The sequence below is a fragment of the Diplotaxodon limnothrissa genome, linkage group LG3 (genome assembly GCF_057381915.1).
Source record: "Diplotaxodon limnothrissa isolate DT_005_m linkage group LG3, D_limnothrissa_male_GT1.1, whole genome shotgun sequence".
NCBI classification, from domain to species: domain Eukaryota; kingdom Metazoa; phylum Chordata; class Actinopteri; order Cichliformes; family Cichlidae; genus Diplotaxodon; species Diplotaxodon limnothrissa.
Window position 1 is genome coordinate 8,312,451 of NC_140598.1, and position 19,004 is coordinate 8,331,454.

The 19,004-nt window shown below is 42.9% G+C and overlaps 1 protein-coding gene across 1 annotated transcript; it reads left to right on the forward strand.

Moving 5' to 3' along the window:
- The first annotated feature begins 8,223 nt into the window (after positions 1 to 8,223).
- LOC146634366 (programmed cell death 1 ligand 1-like) lies at positions 8,224 to 13,789 on the forward strand. Its single transcript, XM_085377140.1, has 4 exons — positions 8,224 to 8,293; positions 9,966 to 10,307; positions 13,236 to 13,292; positions 13,520 to 13,789. The coding sequence occupies exons 1-4, from the start codon at positions 8,224 to 8,226 to the stop codon at positions 13,603 to 13,605; spliced, it is 555 nt and encodes a 184-aa protein (XP_085233266.1). The 3' UTR covers positions 13,606 to 13,789.
- Positions 13,790 to 19,004: the final 5,215 nt, after the last annotated feature.

Below are 19,004 nucleotides of genomic sequence, written 5' to 3' on the forward strand. Positions count from 1 at the left end.
GATACTATTTTGAACATGCTTTTCTGTCGTCCTGTCAACTTAGTGGGTTAATAGCTGATATGCAAATTAGTTGATCGGTTTTAGATTAATGAAAGGTGACTGAATTCTAGTATGAGTGAATGAGATGTGTTGGAGTTGTTGTGTGTTGAGTGGAGACTCTAAAACACTGAGTTTCCTGTTTTGATGTGCGAGTGAATCCTGTATTTAGATACACAACTCTGAATACATCAGAACAAACGTCTTTTGTGAAGTGCATGACAGCATGTCACATGTTTTATGATGAAGGGAAAAAGGAAAAATTGAATAAAATAGATCTGTGGCTTAAATGAGTGAAGAGCACAGACCGGGTGATTAAACTCATAGCTAATATGACATTAGGGTTATGTTGTGTGTTGTGCAGTTGATGGTTGGTTTGGAGTGAATCTAGCTGATGATTCTTCTCCTGTTGTGAAGTTGATGAGGAGTTTGTGTCATGACTTAACAAGGCCTTTTTATTTTGATACTTTCACAGTGCACTGAGAGTTTGGTTTGATAATCTCTGTTATTTTTTATTTTTCATTTTTGAACAAGCACTGATTTTTGCTTGTGAATTTCTTTTCTTTGAGCAGATCTGCAAGTCGGGAATTAAAAGCGTTACACGTCGTCAAGAAAATTGTTGCAAGTGAGTTTCTCCACATTTAAAATGGGTTCAGGAGGAAGCCACTTATTTGGGACAATTAGGAAATGAGAGTCCCCCCCCAAAAAGGATTCAACGAGGAAATCCAGTCTAAATTATTTTTCTTTTTGAAATAACGTCGTTTTGCTGAGCGTGGAAACGAATGCGATGATAATTTCCACAATTAGCAAAAGAAGGAACCACTGAGTGAATGAGTAAGAATTTTAAAATAACTGACTGACTGAACATGATTGTGTGAAGCTAACCCCCACCTGACAAAGGTGCAGATGAACCCATGTGTTTCCTTTTACAGGAGCAGAAAGATGACAGCAACACTCGAGGTTGCATGATGATTTAACCTTTTAAATGCCATTTTCTGTGTCTGTGCATTTATCAGGTGTGTTATTCATAGGCTTGTGTTGCTCACAGAGATAACTGTGACAAAGTATGCATACGCCTGCGCAAGCGCTAATATTTGCATTTTCTTTTCTTACAGCATGCCAGTTCTTCATGTGAATTGATGATGCGATTTATACCAGGACAACTGGTTGATGTTTTTTCCTACTACAGGATTTCTGGGTTTATGTGTGAGGAAAACTGTGTTTACAGGTTATGAGTGGTGATGCTGTTGCATTGTGTTGATGGGAAAATGTGAAGGTTACTTTGATAATGTGAATAACATGTGTGAAATTTCCTGTGTTGAGAACTGGTGTTACTTCTTTCCACAGCTAGGGTTGACTTTATGGTGTTTTTATGGCACCTCTGGAACCTGTTGACCTGTGTCTGACCTCTGTCTGACTACAGTCAATGTGTATTGCTAATGTTAGTTTCTTTGAGAATGCTGTGGAAGATTCAGCTGAAACGGACAAGTGACATGAGTAAAACAAATAAGAGATACAGTGTTTCTGGGATAGTTTGATATGGGCTCATTAGCTGGCCACTTTTGAGCCCATAGTAATATATAAGTGGAGTGACTTTGCTTAAGAGCAGTCACCGATTACATTAATGTTGCCTGAGTACATGGGATGATCCATGTCTGAGGCGACTTATGAAAATAATTGTAGTTTACTGATTTGAGAAAACCTGCACATGACACTTGTCTTGCTGATGTTGAATGCTTCTTGTCCTTATGATACAATTGTTTACAGGTATGGAGTTTGATTTTACTTCCAGATTTTGTTTTCCAGGCCATGATGGTGTGTATGCAGGCTCCTGGGAGAGCCAGGTGTTAAGCAAACTTAATATGCAAAGCACACTAACATTTTCATTGCAGGATTATAGGTCCAGGGTGGTGCTGCTCCAGGGGAGGAGATGCCCTGATGTTGCCTGGGATATGATCTAGCTAATCTTTTTCTTTAAGACAGGAATCCAGGTTTGGTGAGTTGACGCATGGGTGTGTCCGTGCGTCAAGAGGAGGGGTCCAAGGATTAACATTAAACAATGTTTTTTATTATTGTTGCAGTGATTTGTGTGATTAGCCGTTTTATTTACAAATATTAAACCTATGCAAGTGGTGCACCCATGTTCAGATGAGGCTTTGATGGCCTATAAGTGAAGTTCACTGAACTAAAGAATGTGGTTTGATGATTGTTGACATACTCTCCAAATAGTTTGTCTTCCTAGCAAGGAAATACAGGTGCAGCAGTAATCTCCTGAGAAATCTTCAGAGGCCCAGTGAGAAGCGCATAGCTGACAGGACCAGGCAGTGGTTGAGGTCAAAGATCAAGCTGGTTGGGGCCCATCATGAAATCAGACCTTGGAGCCACAGCAAGGACCATGAAACTGCCTGCAAAATAGAGGAGAGGATCGTCCACAAGATGGGAGAGAGGCTTCAGGAGGATCAGAGATAATCTTCAGCACAGCAGACATCACACAGAGAGCTGTGCTACTAAGCTTCCAGGGAATCAAGAGGAGACTTCCCACAGCAAGATTTTAAATACAATGAAAGATTCAATATTGACGCTGAGGAAGACGACTAAGGTGTACGACGTGCTCTGCCTTAAACCTTCAGCAGCGTTGGAACATAAACACTCAGGGGATGAGGAGCGTGCCAAGCTCCATCGACAGCGTAGAAGGAGTTCGAGGATGACATCATGATTCTGTGAAAAGCACAGGAACCAGAAGCTATGGTGGTGATAACAGCAGTTTCCTATGAACATCACCTAACGCTGTGCCACTGTACTGTGCATACGATGACACTCTGAAGGCTGCTGGGATCATAATAGCAGTAAGACAACCCTGCACCCTTTCCACAGAGGTGTTTTCTGCAGAGTATGGACAATGAAGGAGTCATAAATATCCCCCTCACAGGACGAAGGCCTGAAGTGAGGTAATGGGAGGCCATAAAACTAGAGTGCTGAGAGGTCTGCAGCTTTGGAAATAGCTGAGAACCATGTTGACAAACAACAAAACCAACTGGTATGTTTGAATGTTTATTCTACATACATTTGGACTCTGGTCCTATGGACAATGATGGAAACAACTGGAAGAGACATTCATGACGCCCTGCAGAACTCAAACAACTCTGCAGAGAGACATGTGATGTGCACACCTGGAGGAAGCATTACCAAGCTGAGATGTTTTTGAAAATGTTACTTTTTTATTTTCACTATTAAATTAACAATTTCTTTGTTTGCTCGTAAGATGCAGTTTGCCATGAGATGAGCTCAATGAATGGGATAACTGCTAATACATTTGTTGAACTGTGTATCTTTACAGTAATTTAGGGTGATTTGACATATGCTGAGTATAAAAATGTTTGCATTGAAACTGTCAGACATGAGGTATTCATACCTGGGAACTTTTCAGGCATAAAGGTCAAAAAGGGGGGAAATGTTAGATTTGTATTGTTGATTGTCATTTATGCTTAGAAATATTTACTTATATATGCTTAGAGTTTTGTAATTAGTTGTAGATTGGTAGAGGTTTTGATCCTTGATAGTCTGCAAACTTTGTGTGTATTAGACAGCACTTTGGGAGCATGAGAGGTCATACCGTGTCTTATTGTTTTATGGTAGGATTAACGTAGTTGCGTCTGTTCTAGTCTAAGTGCTCTTTGTTTAGATGAACTGCAGGACTTCCTCACCGTGTTATTTAGGATGAACCATCTAGGGTGAGGGGGAGGCTACCCTCTTCCTGACCAAGGATGTTTGACCCTTTGATCAGCAGTCCACACACACACACACACACACACACACACACACACACAGGCAAGGTACTCTTTGTGTATGTAGACGTCATATGTTAATGAACTTATGCATATTCATGTAACCTCAATAAAAGGACAGTGATATGGGAGAACGGACGAGACCAACTGGAGTCAAGCGGTTGTCCGGTTCTCTCCCGTGCACGAGAAACATGAAGAAGCTTGCCTACTTGTGTCTTGCTTTGCAGTGTAATTATATTGTCTTCAACGTTCCAGCGGATGGGTTCAAGCTACAAACCTATCATCATGTACTGCGTATTTTAACCAACCTCCATGTTTGACCTTTGGTTTATGATGTCATCAGTCATCTTCACTTATTAATATAATTATCCTAAAGTTATACGTGTCATTAATATTTGGTTATTGTGGATGCTGCTAAAGGGAGTTTCTTTGCCCTCACACAAACCGTTGAGTTAGTGTGTGTGTGTGTGTTGAGCGTCTGTTTGTGTGTGTTTGTGGGTTAATTTAGAATCAAACAGTAAAGTTTGTTTTACTTCATAAAGCTGATTTTAGTCATTATTCTTTTTCTTTGGTTAGTTTTGTTGTTTTTTGAGGTGGAATGGGGGAGGGACTTAGAGGGGGTGGGGTGTTGCCATGGCAGCCATGACTCGGCAGAATTCCAGAACATTCTAGAACTCCCCTCACTGACAGGCTGTGCCCATTCCCTGCACCTCTGCTCTAATCATGACCTCAGAATCTGTGACATTACGGCGCAGTGTCGCTTCAGAACTCGAAACACGGATATGGATATGATGACATCATAGTGTAGCCCTCTTCCTGTTGGCCCAGACCCCCTCAGTTGCTTTTTTGTTATTGTTGTTTTTTCTCTCTGTATGTGTTGGGTTGTCTTTTGTTGTTGTTTTGTTTGTATCAGGAACCAATCTCAGGCTCTACCTGCAGACAACATGATGGCAATAAACTGTCTCCAAGATTCAAAATAAGGCTCACTTCTTGTGTTTTTATTGGGTCTTCATCCACAAAGGATGGCTATGGAAGCTGAGAGGTGTCAGGGCACTCAAACATTGTCTTAAAACTGCATAATTTCTAGTGGCCAGCAGGGGGCATCTCCTGGTTGTTAAATGATTTCCATGACTAAAATGAGCCTGCTGTTTACTGGTCCAGATCCACTGCCTGTTTGAGAAAATAACTTTTCGTATTAGTTTGTGGTAGTAACGGAAAATTGTGAAGTAATAACCCAGAAGTCTAATTTAAAAACAATGTGTTTTTCCAGGGTGCAAACAAGTTTCCCCATATAAGAGTTGCTTTAAATGAGTCCTAGAATAGAAGAATAGAATAATGATAACTGAGATAGAATAGAAAGGACAAAACAGAAAGTATTTTTCGTTGCAAAGATCACAAGCAAAAAGAGCTGTTCATTTATGCATTTTGTGTGTGTGTGTGTGTGTGTGTGTGCGCAAGGGCGTAGATTTGGTTTTGGCATTGGTGGGGACAGATGATTCAACCACTGAACCCTGCCCTGTTTCTTTTTTTCCCCTTTTTGTCTTTGCTTCTTGATAAAAAAAAAAGGGAGAAATATACTTGCTTACATATGTTATTCTACATGCTTTTAAACCATTTAAAATTACAATTCATAGTTTTATATGTGAATTATATAATGTTAAATTACTATTAAACAAATGACGAAGTATTTTAGGCTTTAGTTTACTTCAGCCATATTCCATATAAATCAGGTATCATACAAAAATAAAAACCGCTTCAAATACAGTCATGAGAATAAAAGAATATGACTTTAAGGACTTAACAACATTACTTCAGTTATAGTACACCAACATATCTGATACATTAGCACTAAGGGAACACTGAATGACCTGCTGGTTTTTTTCCATAAAACTACTCATCTAAGATCACCACAAAGTAAAAGATCTCTCAGCAAAACTATGCAACATTTTAGGCACTATAGCCCCGATCAAATCAGTGAGCTGGGATTTTTTATTCTAAACATGAACTACTGTTACAGCAACAGACATGGACTACTGGTGCCCCACACAACAACTCAATGTCCACTATGTGAAGGAGCCAAACACATGCCTTCTCCTCTCGTTAGCTGAGATAAACTGCTGGCCAAGGGCGTAGATTTGGCATGGACGGAAGGCACATGTCCCCACCAATAATTTGATCTCTTCGAGTAAAGAAAAACAAAACCGATAGAAAGAAAAAAATCTATCTGTCAACGTCTCATTCGCCCAGCGGTGCAGAAAGAGTTAAATTACGTTCTCTACTGGACGTTCTCTATATGGCCAATGTGATTGGCTGTGCCTATCAGGGAGCTCTGTTTAGTTGTAGCAGCGGCAAGCCTGCGCTGCGAGGAGGAGAGGAGGATGGCAGCACAAAGGAAGAACCTGGATATAACAAAGTATTTTTCAAAGAAACCTGTAAGTCACTTAAAGCCAAGTTCACTCATAAAATGTGTCCGTCATAATAACGTTACAGGCTATGCTAGGCCGTACATGCTAACCCTCCCGATTTTTCCAGGAGAATCCCGAATTTCAGTGCCGCTCCCGAAAATCTCCCGGAGCCACCATTCTCCCCAATTTCCCCCGTTTTTCCACCCGGACAACAAAATTGAAAACCCATATCTCAGATTGGCGCAGCCAATTCCAGTTTCCAACAATAGCTGCTACTACTGCAGCTACTTAGTTTTAATATTACTCTCATTACTGTTTCTGGGTCGCAAAATAGACGTTTAACATATTTTCAGGCGAGAATGTAGCTGTGTAAACTTCAAATATCTGAGCCGGTGTTCCAGATCTACTGGCGTTTAGATCAACTGGCGTTGGTCGAACAGATGTGTGGCAGTCTTGCGTTTCAGTAGCTGCTACCGACAAACCAGCAAAAAAATGCCAAATGTGTCATCTGTGACACTTGTGAGGTTGTCTCAAACACACTCCGTCAGTCTTGATGCTGTTGAACAACAAAATGTTTACAAATGTGGCGAGTTTACCTGGTGATATCCTCATGCGCGACGCGATCGCGAAAACAGCAAACAAGTAACACCACGCCGATGTTGTTCACAGGACAGCAAGAGTAAACGATCGGGAGACTCTTGTCGTCGTCATCGTTCCCCTCGCACGGTTTATTTCTCCGAATTCAGCGTTTTTGCTTCACAACTACAGCGTGCTGTTTACTTTGTGCACTAACATGGAGTCGAGTCAACCAGCGCCACCTCTGGCCAAGTGCCACAGCCTACAGCCAGATCAACCTGTGACACATCTGCACCACGTTTGAATTCGTGTCATGCACATTTGTACCTTTCAATTGTGTCTGTTTGTGCGTCATGCAAATAAACCTTTGAAATGAATGAAATGATATCATGTATTTATTATCAGCCTACATTTGTACAAAATGCCAAATGACATTTACCGTTGAAAAAATAAAAGAAATAAAACCCCATCGGCCCATAAAAACGAAAAATCACGAGCGGCCCATCGGGCCGGTATCGGGCATACCGGGAAAAAGCCCGGTATGCCAGTCCAGCTATGTAAGCAAGTATATTTCTCCCCCCTTTTTTTTTTTTTTTATCAAGAAGCAAAGACAAAAAGGGAAAAAAAAAGAAACAGGGCAGGGTTCAGTGGTTGAATCATCCGTCCCCACCAATGCCAAAACCAAATCTACGCCCTTGCATCGGTGCAAATTATAAGTCCGTATCATAATGTCTGTTGTTTTCGTGTTTGTTGGTTTGTTTTAAGTTTTTTAATTTAGCGAGTTGGTTATTAGATGCCGCTTCAGCCAGCCAGTGAATCCTCCGCTGCCCAGCCCTTGCGCACCTCGCAAACGGAGGGCGCCCTTACTCCCAGCAATTGGGCGATAGAAAACCGATCGGCGCCTGTGCCATTCCCAATATGCGCTGGCTTGACGTCGGGGCAGCATGAGTACCAGTAAAAAAAAAAAATAAAAAATCTTTTGCTGATGCCCGTGATGCCGCCCCCGTCCGCGTCGTCCGTATCAAAAACCGCTACTTCACTCACAACAGGATAACTTTAAATTAATGTTAACAATGTCATTACCATTACACTGTCAGCTTTAATAAGTATTTTAACAATGAATCAACATTTATTTGAAGACTGAGATTTAAATCTTGACCATAATGATAATCCTGTTAAAGAATCAACATTAATTTAATGTGATTTTGCGATCTGGGTTAGGATGTTTCAACACTTCTAAAGTGCAGTGATTTTGAAACACTGCTCAAAGTGTAGTTGAGACCGCCTTTATGACGGTTCTCAGATCAGTATCATTTTTCACTTAATTTTTTTATGAGCACGTTTATACAGTGAAAATTCCAGAAGACTCAGACATCTAGAAAAAACAAAGAGTCAGATCAGCAGAACTCGAGAACACAGACATGTCTCCTGTAACTGCGACACTCTGCGGGACTCTGCTGTGTTTCAGCGTCTTTGTGTTTGTATCTGCAGGTGAGGTTTTATAATTTAAATTGTTATAAAATTAAACGATATTTTCCTGTGAGATAAACAGTGTTCAGTAGAGTTATTTTCATACTGGTTCAGTTTGTCCGTGTGTGCAGAGACTGGGTGGAGTCATTAAGAGTCTAATGAGACTTTCTCTTGTATTTTCTGAATATTACATTCAGTTGTCAGAACGTGATTTTATTCTGTGCAGCTGGTTAAAGAACAGCAGCGTGTAGAAACACTTTTAATCGTCTCTTTATGGTGCTGCGCCCTTTTTTTTAATCAGCCTGCTGTCCCTTAGGACAAAGTCGGGGGATCAGAGCCAGTTGATATATCTGTTACCGTAATCTGTGATTTTCACCTTTATTTAAACCTCAAGTTAAACCATGAATTGAGTCGAGTTTAAATGGAAAAAAAAGAGGTTTCTATAGCTTAAGAGTCAGATCAGCAGCATCTCTGCTAACTGCGTCACTCTGCTCCACTTTGATGTTTGTCAGCATCTTCGTGTTTGCTGTAAGCTTTAATTGTAAGGCACAAATCTGTCTGTCTCTGAGATAAAGACGAATAAACAAAAGGTGGTTTACATGTTACTAACCAAAATATTATTATTAATATTATTATTAATTTCTTGTACATTGTTTCAGTGTGTGTAAACATGACGTGAGGCTTCTTTCTCTCACACATTATGTTCACTTATTATCAGCACATGTTTTTGTTGTGTGGAAGCTAACATCTTGTAGTTTCTGACACTTTGCATGTTTATCATGAGGCTAAAATTCCCCCTCAGTCGGTCACAGGTAACTTGGTGGATGTTCAGAGGTTCATTAAATCCAACATGACTAAAAACTCAAATGTTAAAGGAAATAAACAAAATATTTAAACTAAATCATTCTGATCATAATTGTACTTTGTGTCACGGTACTGGGTCGTGCGACCCAGTGTTTGAGTTTTTATGTATCTTTTGTATTCATTTGTGTTCTAGTTTAGCTCATCTAGTTAATTTCTAGGTTGCAGTTTAGTCCTTTTTTTCTTAGTTGTTTCTGTCATCTCCCCCTGTACTGTCTCCCTGGTCCATGCGTCTATGTCTGTGTGGTCCTTATTGTCAAGTTTGTGTCATGTCTATGTCTCCATGTTTCCTGTTTTATTTCGAAAGAGTCTGGTGTTCTTTGTTCATTGTATTTAGTTTCACTGCCCCTGTCCTGTCATTAGGTTCATGTGTGTCAGCTGTTCTTGCTCATGTGTTTCCACTTCCCCTGCTCATCCCTGTGGGTATTTAGTCTCTGTGTTTCATTCAGTCTGTGTTGCATCATCTGTTACCATTCCTGTCACTCTAGCTACAAGTCATGATTTCAGATTCTTTTACTGGTCATGTTCATAATAATCTGATCCTTTCATGTTTTCATAGCTTTTTCATGTCATGTTCATAGCTCATAGTTACAGTTATAGTCCGAGTCTTAGTTTGTCTTAGTCTTTAGTTGTTTCCCAGTTTAGGCTCTTTGTTTAGGTCATTGCCTTAGTTTATGTTTGGCTCACTTTGAGTTTAGTTAAAGTTTTGCCTCCTTCGTCTGTGTCCGCACCTGGGTACTTCAAACACCCTCCACACAGTCTGCCCCCACTGACCGCGACACTTTGACCTTTAACCTTTAACCTCTCTGCTCTGTGTTGTTTCCTCTTTCAGACCTGAAATTGATCACAGCTGAATCTGGACAGGACGTCACTCTGACATGTCGAGCTCCAGACAACAACATCAATACTTTAGAATGGAGCAAACCTGACCTGGGAGATAAGAATGTCTATTTGTACCAGAATGGCCAATTCGAACCAGATCACCAGCATCCATCTGTTAGGAACCGGGTGGATCTGCAGAACAGACAGATGATGGATGGAGACGCGTCTTTGATTCTGAAGGATGTGACAATTGGTGACACTGGAACATACGAGTGTCGTGTCAACATGGAAGGAAAAAACCGCAAGGACGCTAAACCCGTCAGTGTCTTCTACCTCCATGTTGATCCTCCAGGTGAGTGAGTAGAGTTGAGTGTGTGATCAGAGGTGAAGCTGCTTCCTGGTTGTTGATGTTTGTTTCTAAAGATGTTGTTGATGAGACTTTGTAGAAAGCAGCTGGTCTGAGTGATGTGATCAGAGTGCAGTAGATAATGTCTGACAGCAGTTTGAAGAGGAAATGGATTCTGTTCTGTTCTTCACTCATCACCTACCTGACAGCTGACACCTCACACCTGTTGTTGTTGTTGGATTTTTGGGTTTTGTTTTTTTTTTGCTTGTCCCGTTTGGATCTATAGCCATCAGAATTGTTGTCTGAAGGCCAAGAAAGATGCCAAGCGGATTTACTTTGCCAAGTGGATCATCATGGCCTTGCCATATTGGTCCATTTGATTGACCTTTATTATAATTATGTATTTATTTTATTTTATTTTCGGTTGTTACAGACGGGACAGACATGACTGGGGGATAGAACAGGGAGAAAGAATGAAAGAAAGAGAGGGAGAGAAAGAAAAAGAAAACCCCCAAAACACTTAGATCACCTGTATGGGGATAAGAAAAAAAAGAAGAGAAAAGAGCAAGATAATAAATACAACACCATCACAATATACTACCTAACAGTAGATAACAGTAGATACTAAATATTACATGTTATTATGCAGTACACAATAGACAGAGGTCGACAGCGCACAATGTGCTTTGAGGTAGCAGCCAAAAACGGTGTAGCTTGTGTCTGTGAACACCCGTGTGCACACCTGTGTGGATCAGCACGCTTGTATTCAAAAGGTTTCTCCATGTCCATGACTGGCTCTTAAATAGTGCTTTTCTACTCTGTCTGAGCACTCAAAGCACTTTATACATCTAATTCATTCACCCAATCACACAAGCACTTTTTTCTGAGTTTTTAAGTGCTAAGTAGTCTACCATCCATACACATTCACACTCCAATGGATGCATCGGAGAGCAACATGGGGTTAGTATCTTGGCATGCAGACTAGAGCAGCCTGGGATTGAACCACTGACCCTCTGGTTAGTGGCTCTGCCACCTGAGCTACAGCCACCCCGATCTGCTAGGGAGTGTGGGGAGCCATAGCCCCATCCCCTGAGGGCATGAAGCACTTATGGAGGAGATCCAGGCCATGGACATCCAGAGACCCCAGAATACGAGGACCCAAGGAGGACCACCAGGGTGGCAACCATGCCACCCTCCTGGGAAGAGCTGCGGAGAGCCCCAAACGAGACGTCACCCAGCATGCAAAGGAGAGGAGGCGAGAGGGGGTTGCAGTGACGTGTCCGCGGGCTCTGCCAGCAGCCAGCTCTACCAGAGGACCGGGCCTCAGGCCCAGAGGCCTGAGGGCACCCCACCCCCCTGAAGGGGCTCAGACGGGCCACAGGCGCCAGGGACAGCCAATCGGTCACCTGGAGTGAGTCGGTACATACATGAGTGCCCAGCCCCAGACACCAAGAACCACCAACACACCAACGTCTGAGGGCATCAGCCACTGGCAGGGAGTGTGGTGAGGGAAGATAGGCCTCCATACCTCGGAGAGCCTGAGATGTTCCCAGTGAAGTCTAAGACCCAAGCTGACATAGACGAACAGGTGCACGGAGACACAAACATGCATTCCCACCCGAATATACAAAACCAAATACTCGGCACTCACCCAATGGAGACAGACACAAATAGACACTTTACACACATTCACACTCCGCAAACATACCCTATATCCCAGGTCCGGGTACAGTTTGCCCCCCTGGGGCAAACTGTACCCGGACCCAGGAGATGTAACCCTTCTGTCTGGGGTGGAGGAAAGCAGACCGCCTCCTTATCAGCAGTAGCAGGGAGGCCCCGCATCCCAGACCCCAATCTGACGGCCAGCACCTCCTCCCAGCCCCAACGGTGAACAAAACGGGGGTGAGTGAAGACCCCAAACCTTCCTCCGCCCGTTCATATGTAGTGTTGCTGCGTGCTGTTCTAAAGTGCATTTAAAACACAGGAGGGCATGGTGCTTCTTGCCAGAGAGCAGCACGGCTCCTCCATCAGTGTCTATATGCATTTAAAATTGAGGGTAGGGCACCAGCACCAGAGGTGGGTTTGAATACACAGACCATCCTCTGGACACTGTGTAACGTACCCATGCCCCAAGGCCCTATTTGTATGTGTTATGAGAGTATGAGTAATGTGGATGTCTAGGTTACGGAATAAAATTGAGGCACAGGCAGCCAGAAGGGGACAGAGGGGGAGTGCCTCCCCTGCACCCTGGTGACACACCTGCACCCCAAGCCCTGCGTATGTGTGGGTGTGGTGGAGCAGGAAGAGGGACTCAGCTGACCCCAGTAGGCATCCCCACACTCTGGAACCCACCAGGGCAAGGGCCAAGACTGTTATTTTTAAAAACTCCCACCATGCTGTTAGAGAAGAGCTGATGTTGATGCTTTTAAAGCATTCATGTCGTTTGATGTTTGAGCTGATAAATGTTAGGTCTGAAATTTCTAGATTATTACATAGTGCCTGTTCTACAGGCTGGGCTATTTATATGGAAACACCGTAATGGCTACCATGGTCACCACCCATCTTGAGGAGTTTGCCCCCTTACATATACTAATGTGCCACAAACAGGACTTTAATATCACCAACCATTCCCATGTTATTACGGTGTATCCATATAAATGGCCCACCGTGTACATCTATCCGGGGTTCATCTAAGTAGGTGTGTTTTAACCATCTAGAGATGAACTGAAGCCTGTTGGCTAAAAAGTAGTGATTAAAGTTAGTCCGATCTAGTCCTCCTTTATCCTTGGTCCTTTTGGTTTTTAAGCTGATATGCGGGGGTTTATCTTTCCAAAGGAATTTAGAAATATACGAGTCTAGAGATCTGAACCAATCTTGTGATGGCTTACTTGGGATCATTGAAAATAATTTTTTTTCATGCCTTTTTCTCATCAGGAGCACACAAAGACAATAAACCTGTTAAAATTGACCCTCCACGTGTTGTTCCTCCAGGTGAGTGAGTAGAGTTGAGTGTGTGATCAGAGGTGAAGCTGCTTCCTGGTTGTTGATGTTTGTTTCTAAAGATGTTGTTGATGAGACTTTGTAGAAAGCAGCTGGTCTGAGTGATGTGATCAGAGTGCAGTAGATAATGTCTGACAGCAGTTTGAAGAGGAAATGGATTCTGTTCTGTTCTTCACTCATCACCTACCTGACACCTCACACCTGTTTCTCACCTGCAGCTCAGAAAGGAGGATCTGGTGGACTGAAAGCTGGTCTGGTAGTTCCTGCTGTGCTTCTTGTTGCTGCTACTGTTGTTGGTTTTTGAAAAGAAACACCAACAACAGCAGCAACAAGAAGAAAACAGTCTCAAGGTTCAAATGAGCGTTCTGCTGAACAACAGAGCGGACAACCTCTTCAGACTTAAGATCATCAACCAATAAACATCATAGACGTCAAACACTCAGAGTTTGGATTTCTTTCTCATTTCTCTGATGATCATCATGTTCAGACTCAGACCAACAGTGTGTGTCTGTGCTGTCTGTCAGTGAACCTGAACTACAGTTTATTCATCTTCATGTTGTTCATGAGATTTACTGACACAAAGTCAAACTGTGTTACAAACATAAATGAATTTATATGATATTATCTCAGAATATATGCACGTTTTGTTTTTTAGCTTCATGTTCAGCGGCTGGTTGTAAGAAAAACTAAAGATCAGCTGTTACAGTATAATTGTTGTTCTGTGAATTATAGACTATTAATAATCTGGCTCATTGTTCAGCTACAACCACTTTGGTTGACATTACTTATTATTCTCTTTTTGTATAAAATGTTGAATTTTACAGCTTACGGAGCAAAATTGTGTAAAAGTAAAAATTTGTGTAGTTACAGACTCATATTTCTTCTCTGATCCTGAACCTTTCTAACCCCTTTCATTTAACATTTCCTCCAGTGAATCTTTGTAAATCCAAATTTCTTCATCTATGTTAATAAAGATTTACATTTATACCTGCTCAAGGTTTTCCAGTGTTTCTGTCATTTGAAGGTTTTGATTTAATTTCTGTTTATTATTTTGTTACAAACTTATCATCAATTAGAAACTTCTAAATATGTAATCAGTTTAAACCTCTTTTTATATTTTCAGTTTGTTTCTCTCATCAGTGTCATGTGGAAAACTAAACTATTTCTAGGTCATCGTATTCGTCTATGTGTTTATACAGCTCTCTGCATTTAAAATCATTAGCTATTGTTAATCTCTGGCTTTCTTCAACAGCATGTCTTTTGTTCTTTTTGTTTTTCCTTCTTTGGCCAGTTGGGATGAGAGAAGGCCCTCCCTCACCCTACATACATACATACATACATACGTGTGTGTGTGTGTGTGTGTATGTATGTATATGTATATATTAGGGGTGCAACAATATTCGTATCGATATTGAACCGTTCGATACAGTGCTTTCGGTTCGGTACGCATATGTATCGAACATTACAAAATTTTTAATTGATTTTATCAACTTTTCTTCTGACGATGCTGTCTCTTGTGTGTGTGTGTGTGTGTGTGTGTGTGTGTGTGTGTGTGTGTGTGTGTGTGTGGGGTGTGTGTGTGTGTGTGTGGGGGGGGGGGGGGGGGGCTAGCGAGACAGAAGCTAAGCTCGTTGCAACATGGCAACTGCCTCAACGTGACACGAAATTTAACCTCCCCCACCCTCATTCAGATCTGGCGTTTGGAACTATCTTGGTTTTCATGTGAAGCATGACCCTGATATTAAGCGCATCATGGACAAAAGTAAAACAGTATGTCGGATGTGCCACGCAATGCTCAATTTGTGGGAACTAGTGCGTTAGCGCAGTTAGCTTGTTAACGTGTTGATGCCGTCCAGCCCCACGCACGGGGCGATCCGCGATAACTTGTTAAGGGAGATTTACCGCATTATGGCGTTAACGTAATTTTAACGAGATTAATGCTGACAGCACTAGTGGGAACACAACGATTATGACTGCACATTTACGCCGACATCATCCTAGTGCAAAGACAAGTGGAAGCAGACAAAAACAACAAGCACGCATGCTGCAAACTTTACCCGAGTCATGTAGACAGCTGTTAGCACATGATTCTCCTTACCTGAGTCAGCCCAGAAGAAGCGTATAGTATAGCTTTTATTTTGGAAAGAGACATTTCTCTGTAATAAACTCTCTTTTCCAAAGATGAGTGATTTCTCGATCAGATAGATTTTTTTTTTTTAAATTATTTTCTTGTTTCAGCAACATTAAATTTAAAAACTGTACTTTTGAGTTAAAATACTGTATATATTTATAATCTTAATAAATGACAAATTAAGAAGGCACGAACATTTTTTTGCATCGAAAAAATATTGAACCGTGACACCAAACTATCGAACCGAACCGAACGGTGAATTTTGTGTATTGTTGCACCCGTAGTACATATATATATTAGGGCTGTCAAAGTTAACGCAATAATGCGTTAATGCAACAAAAATATTTTAACACAGAATTAACGCACTCACACACACCGGCCTGTGACCTTAGGCCCGCACCGTTTTTTCAGAAAATAGGAAGCAACGCGGCAGTTATAGATGTGAGCAGAAATGGATAAAAAAAGGTTCTTTTGAACGGCAAGTTTTAAGTTCCAAGCAATGCCAGATGGTTCTCTTGACAAGGCCAAAGTAATTTGTATTTACTGTCAATGTGAACTGAGTTATCACTGTAGTACGTCCAGTCTCAAATACCACTTGCTAGCCAAGCACACAGCTAACGCAGAGAGCCCTCATCCCTCTCGCTAAAGGGAGTTCACGCTGGATAGTTTTCAAAGGAGACTGTCACTACCCGATCCGTACCGGAAACTCGATAGGTACCCCGCATGCGCAAATCTTACGTCACTTCCTCTCTTTGCCAACATTGCGACATTCAATATATTTGAATGATACGGTTAGCGCCCAGTTAGCTCCTAGCATTTCTCAACAGCTCTGCCTCCTTTTCGACTGCCCGGGACATTTAAACAATGGATAATCCGTATACAAACAAATTCATGCTTTTCTCCTCAACAGAGAGCGTCCCCCGATTGAACAAAAGCTCCGTAAAATAATAAGAATGGCGCCTAATTACAGACTTAATAATATTGACTTAGCAATGTGTCAAGTGAAGATTCATCAGCCAGATTAAGTGTTTACTGACAATTGACAGTGATAGTGGACATCATTTACCCAGAGAATTCTCTCACGTCATCTTGGTGGCTGTTTATGTTCCCCCCTCTGCTAACCCCACAGCTGCATGTGACACTATCCACTCTGCCATAGCTCGGCTACAGACTCAGCACCCGAGTGCCTTTATTGTGATCTCGGGTGACTTCAACCATGTATCACTGGACAATACACTACCAACATTCAAACAATATGTGGACTGTCCCACCAGGGGAGAGAAAACTTTAGACTTACTGTATGCTAACGTCAAGGATGCATACAGCTCCTCCTCCCTCCCCCCACTTGGTAGGTCAGATCATAACCTGATTCACCTCACCCCCCGCTATGTGCCAATTGTGAGGAGGGAACCTGTGACCACCAGGACTGTTAGGAGGTGGTCAGAGGAGGCAATAGCGGAACTACAGGGCTGTTTCGAGGTGACCGACTGGGAAACACTCTGTGAGCCTCACGCCGAGGACATCAATGGGCTTACTGAGTGTATCACAGACTACATAACTTTCTGCACCGACTCCATTGTTCCAGCTCAGACTGTTCATTGTTACCCAAATAACAAGCCGTGGGTGACTAAGGACATCAAAGCCCTCCTCAACAACAAGAAGAGGGCTTTCAGAGGGGGCAACAAAGAGGAGGTGAGGAAGGTCCAGGTGTTACTAAAGGACAAGATCAGAGAGGCTAAGGACAATTACAGGAGGAAGCTGGAGTGGAAACTCCAGCAGAACAGCATGAGAGAGGTGTGGAGGGGCATGAAGACCATCACTGGATTCAGGCCAACCAACAGCAGGGGAGCTGAGGGAGGTGAGAATAGAGCCGACGAGTTGAATCTGTTTTTCAATAGATTCGACACCACAGTGTCTGCTCCTACCCCCACAACCTCACCTGCAGTCAGCCTGGAATCCAGAGCCACACCACTGTGCCAGCCTCTCTCTTCACATGTTGCCTCCTGTGAGATTCCTGACACCCCTCCCCCACCCATCACCTTCACTCAATACCAGGTTGAGATGCAAATGAGGAGACTTCACTCAGGCAAGTCTGCTGGACCAGACGGAGTGAGTCCCCTTGTCCTCAAGGCCTGTGCCCCCCAGCTGTGTGGAGTCTTTCATAAACTGTTTATGCTGAGTCTGAGTCTGCAGAGGGTCCCGGTGATGTGGAAGACATCATGCCTCGTCCCTGTACCAAAGACGCCTCGTCCCAGTGGCCCCCAGGATTACAGGCCCGTGGCACTGACCTCCCACATCATGAAGACCCTGGAAAGGCTCATCCTGGACCAGCTGCGACCCATAGTAAGACCACATCTGGATCCCCTTCAGTTCGCTTATCAGCCTCGTCTCGGAACAGAGGACGCCATCATCTACCTGCTCAATCGTGTCTACACCCATCTGGACCAGCCGGCGAGCACTGTGAGGGTCATGTTTTTTGACTTTTCCAGTGCTTTCAACACCATCAGGCCGACCCTCCTGGGTGATAAGTTAGCAGCGATGCAGGTGGATGCTTCTCTGGTGTCCTGGATTGTTGATTACCTGACAGGAAGACCACAATATGTACGTCTCCCACAGTGTGTGTCTGACAAGGTGATTAGCAACACAGGGGCACCACAGGGGACTGTCCTCTCCCCCTTCCTCTTCACCCTCTACACCACAGACTTCAGCCACTGCACAGAGACCTGCCATCTTCAGAAGTTTTCTGATGACTCTGCGGTGGTTGGATGCATCAGCAGGGATGATGAGACAGAGTACCGGGCTGTGGTCGACTCCTTTGTCACGTGGTGTGAGCAGAATCATCTGCAGCTCAACGTGGCAAAGACCAAGGAACTGATCGTGGACTTCAGGAAGACCAGGAAACACTTGACCCCTGTTTCAATCCAGGGGGTCAGTGTTGACATTGTGGAGGACTATAAATACCTTGGAGTACACATTGACAATAAACTGGACTGGGCTAAAAACACCACAGCACTTTACAGGAAGGGCCAGAGTCGTCTCTATTTTTTGAGGCGACTGAGGTCCTTCAACATCTGCCAGAAAATGCTGAGGATTTTCTATGAGTCTGTTGTGGCCAGTGCGATCCTCTATGCTGTTGCATGCTGGGGGAGCAGGCTGAGGGTCGCAGATGCCAACAGACTTAATAAACTGATCCGTAAGGCCAGCAATGTTGTGGGGATGGAGCTGGACTCCCTCAAGGTGGTGTCGGAGAGGCGGATGCTGTCCAAGATAAAGACAATGTTGGATAACACCTCCCACCCACTCCATGACATGCTGGTCAGTCACAGGAGCACGTTCAGTGAGAGACTGAGATTACCGAAAAGCACCACTGAACGACACAGGAAATCATTCCTGCCTGTGGCCATCTCCCTGTACAACGCATCCACTTAACACACTGTTTGCTGCTACAACTACACATGTTTCTTTTCCAAATATTTATTTATAAGTGACTTATGTATGTATGTATGTATATATATGTATATTATTGTACTATTCTTAGTTAGCGTATTGTCTGTCTTGTCTTAATGTTGGTT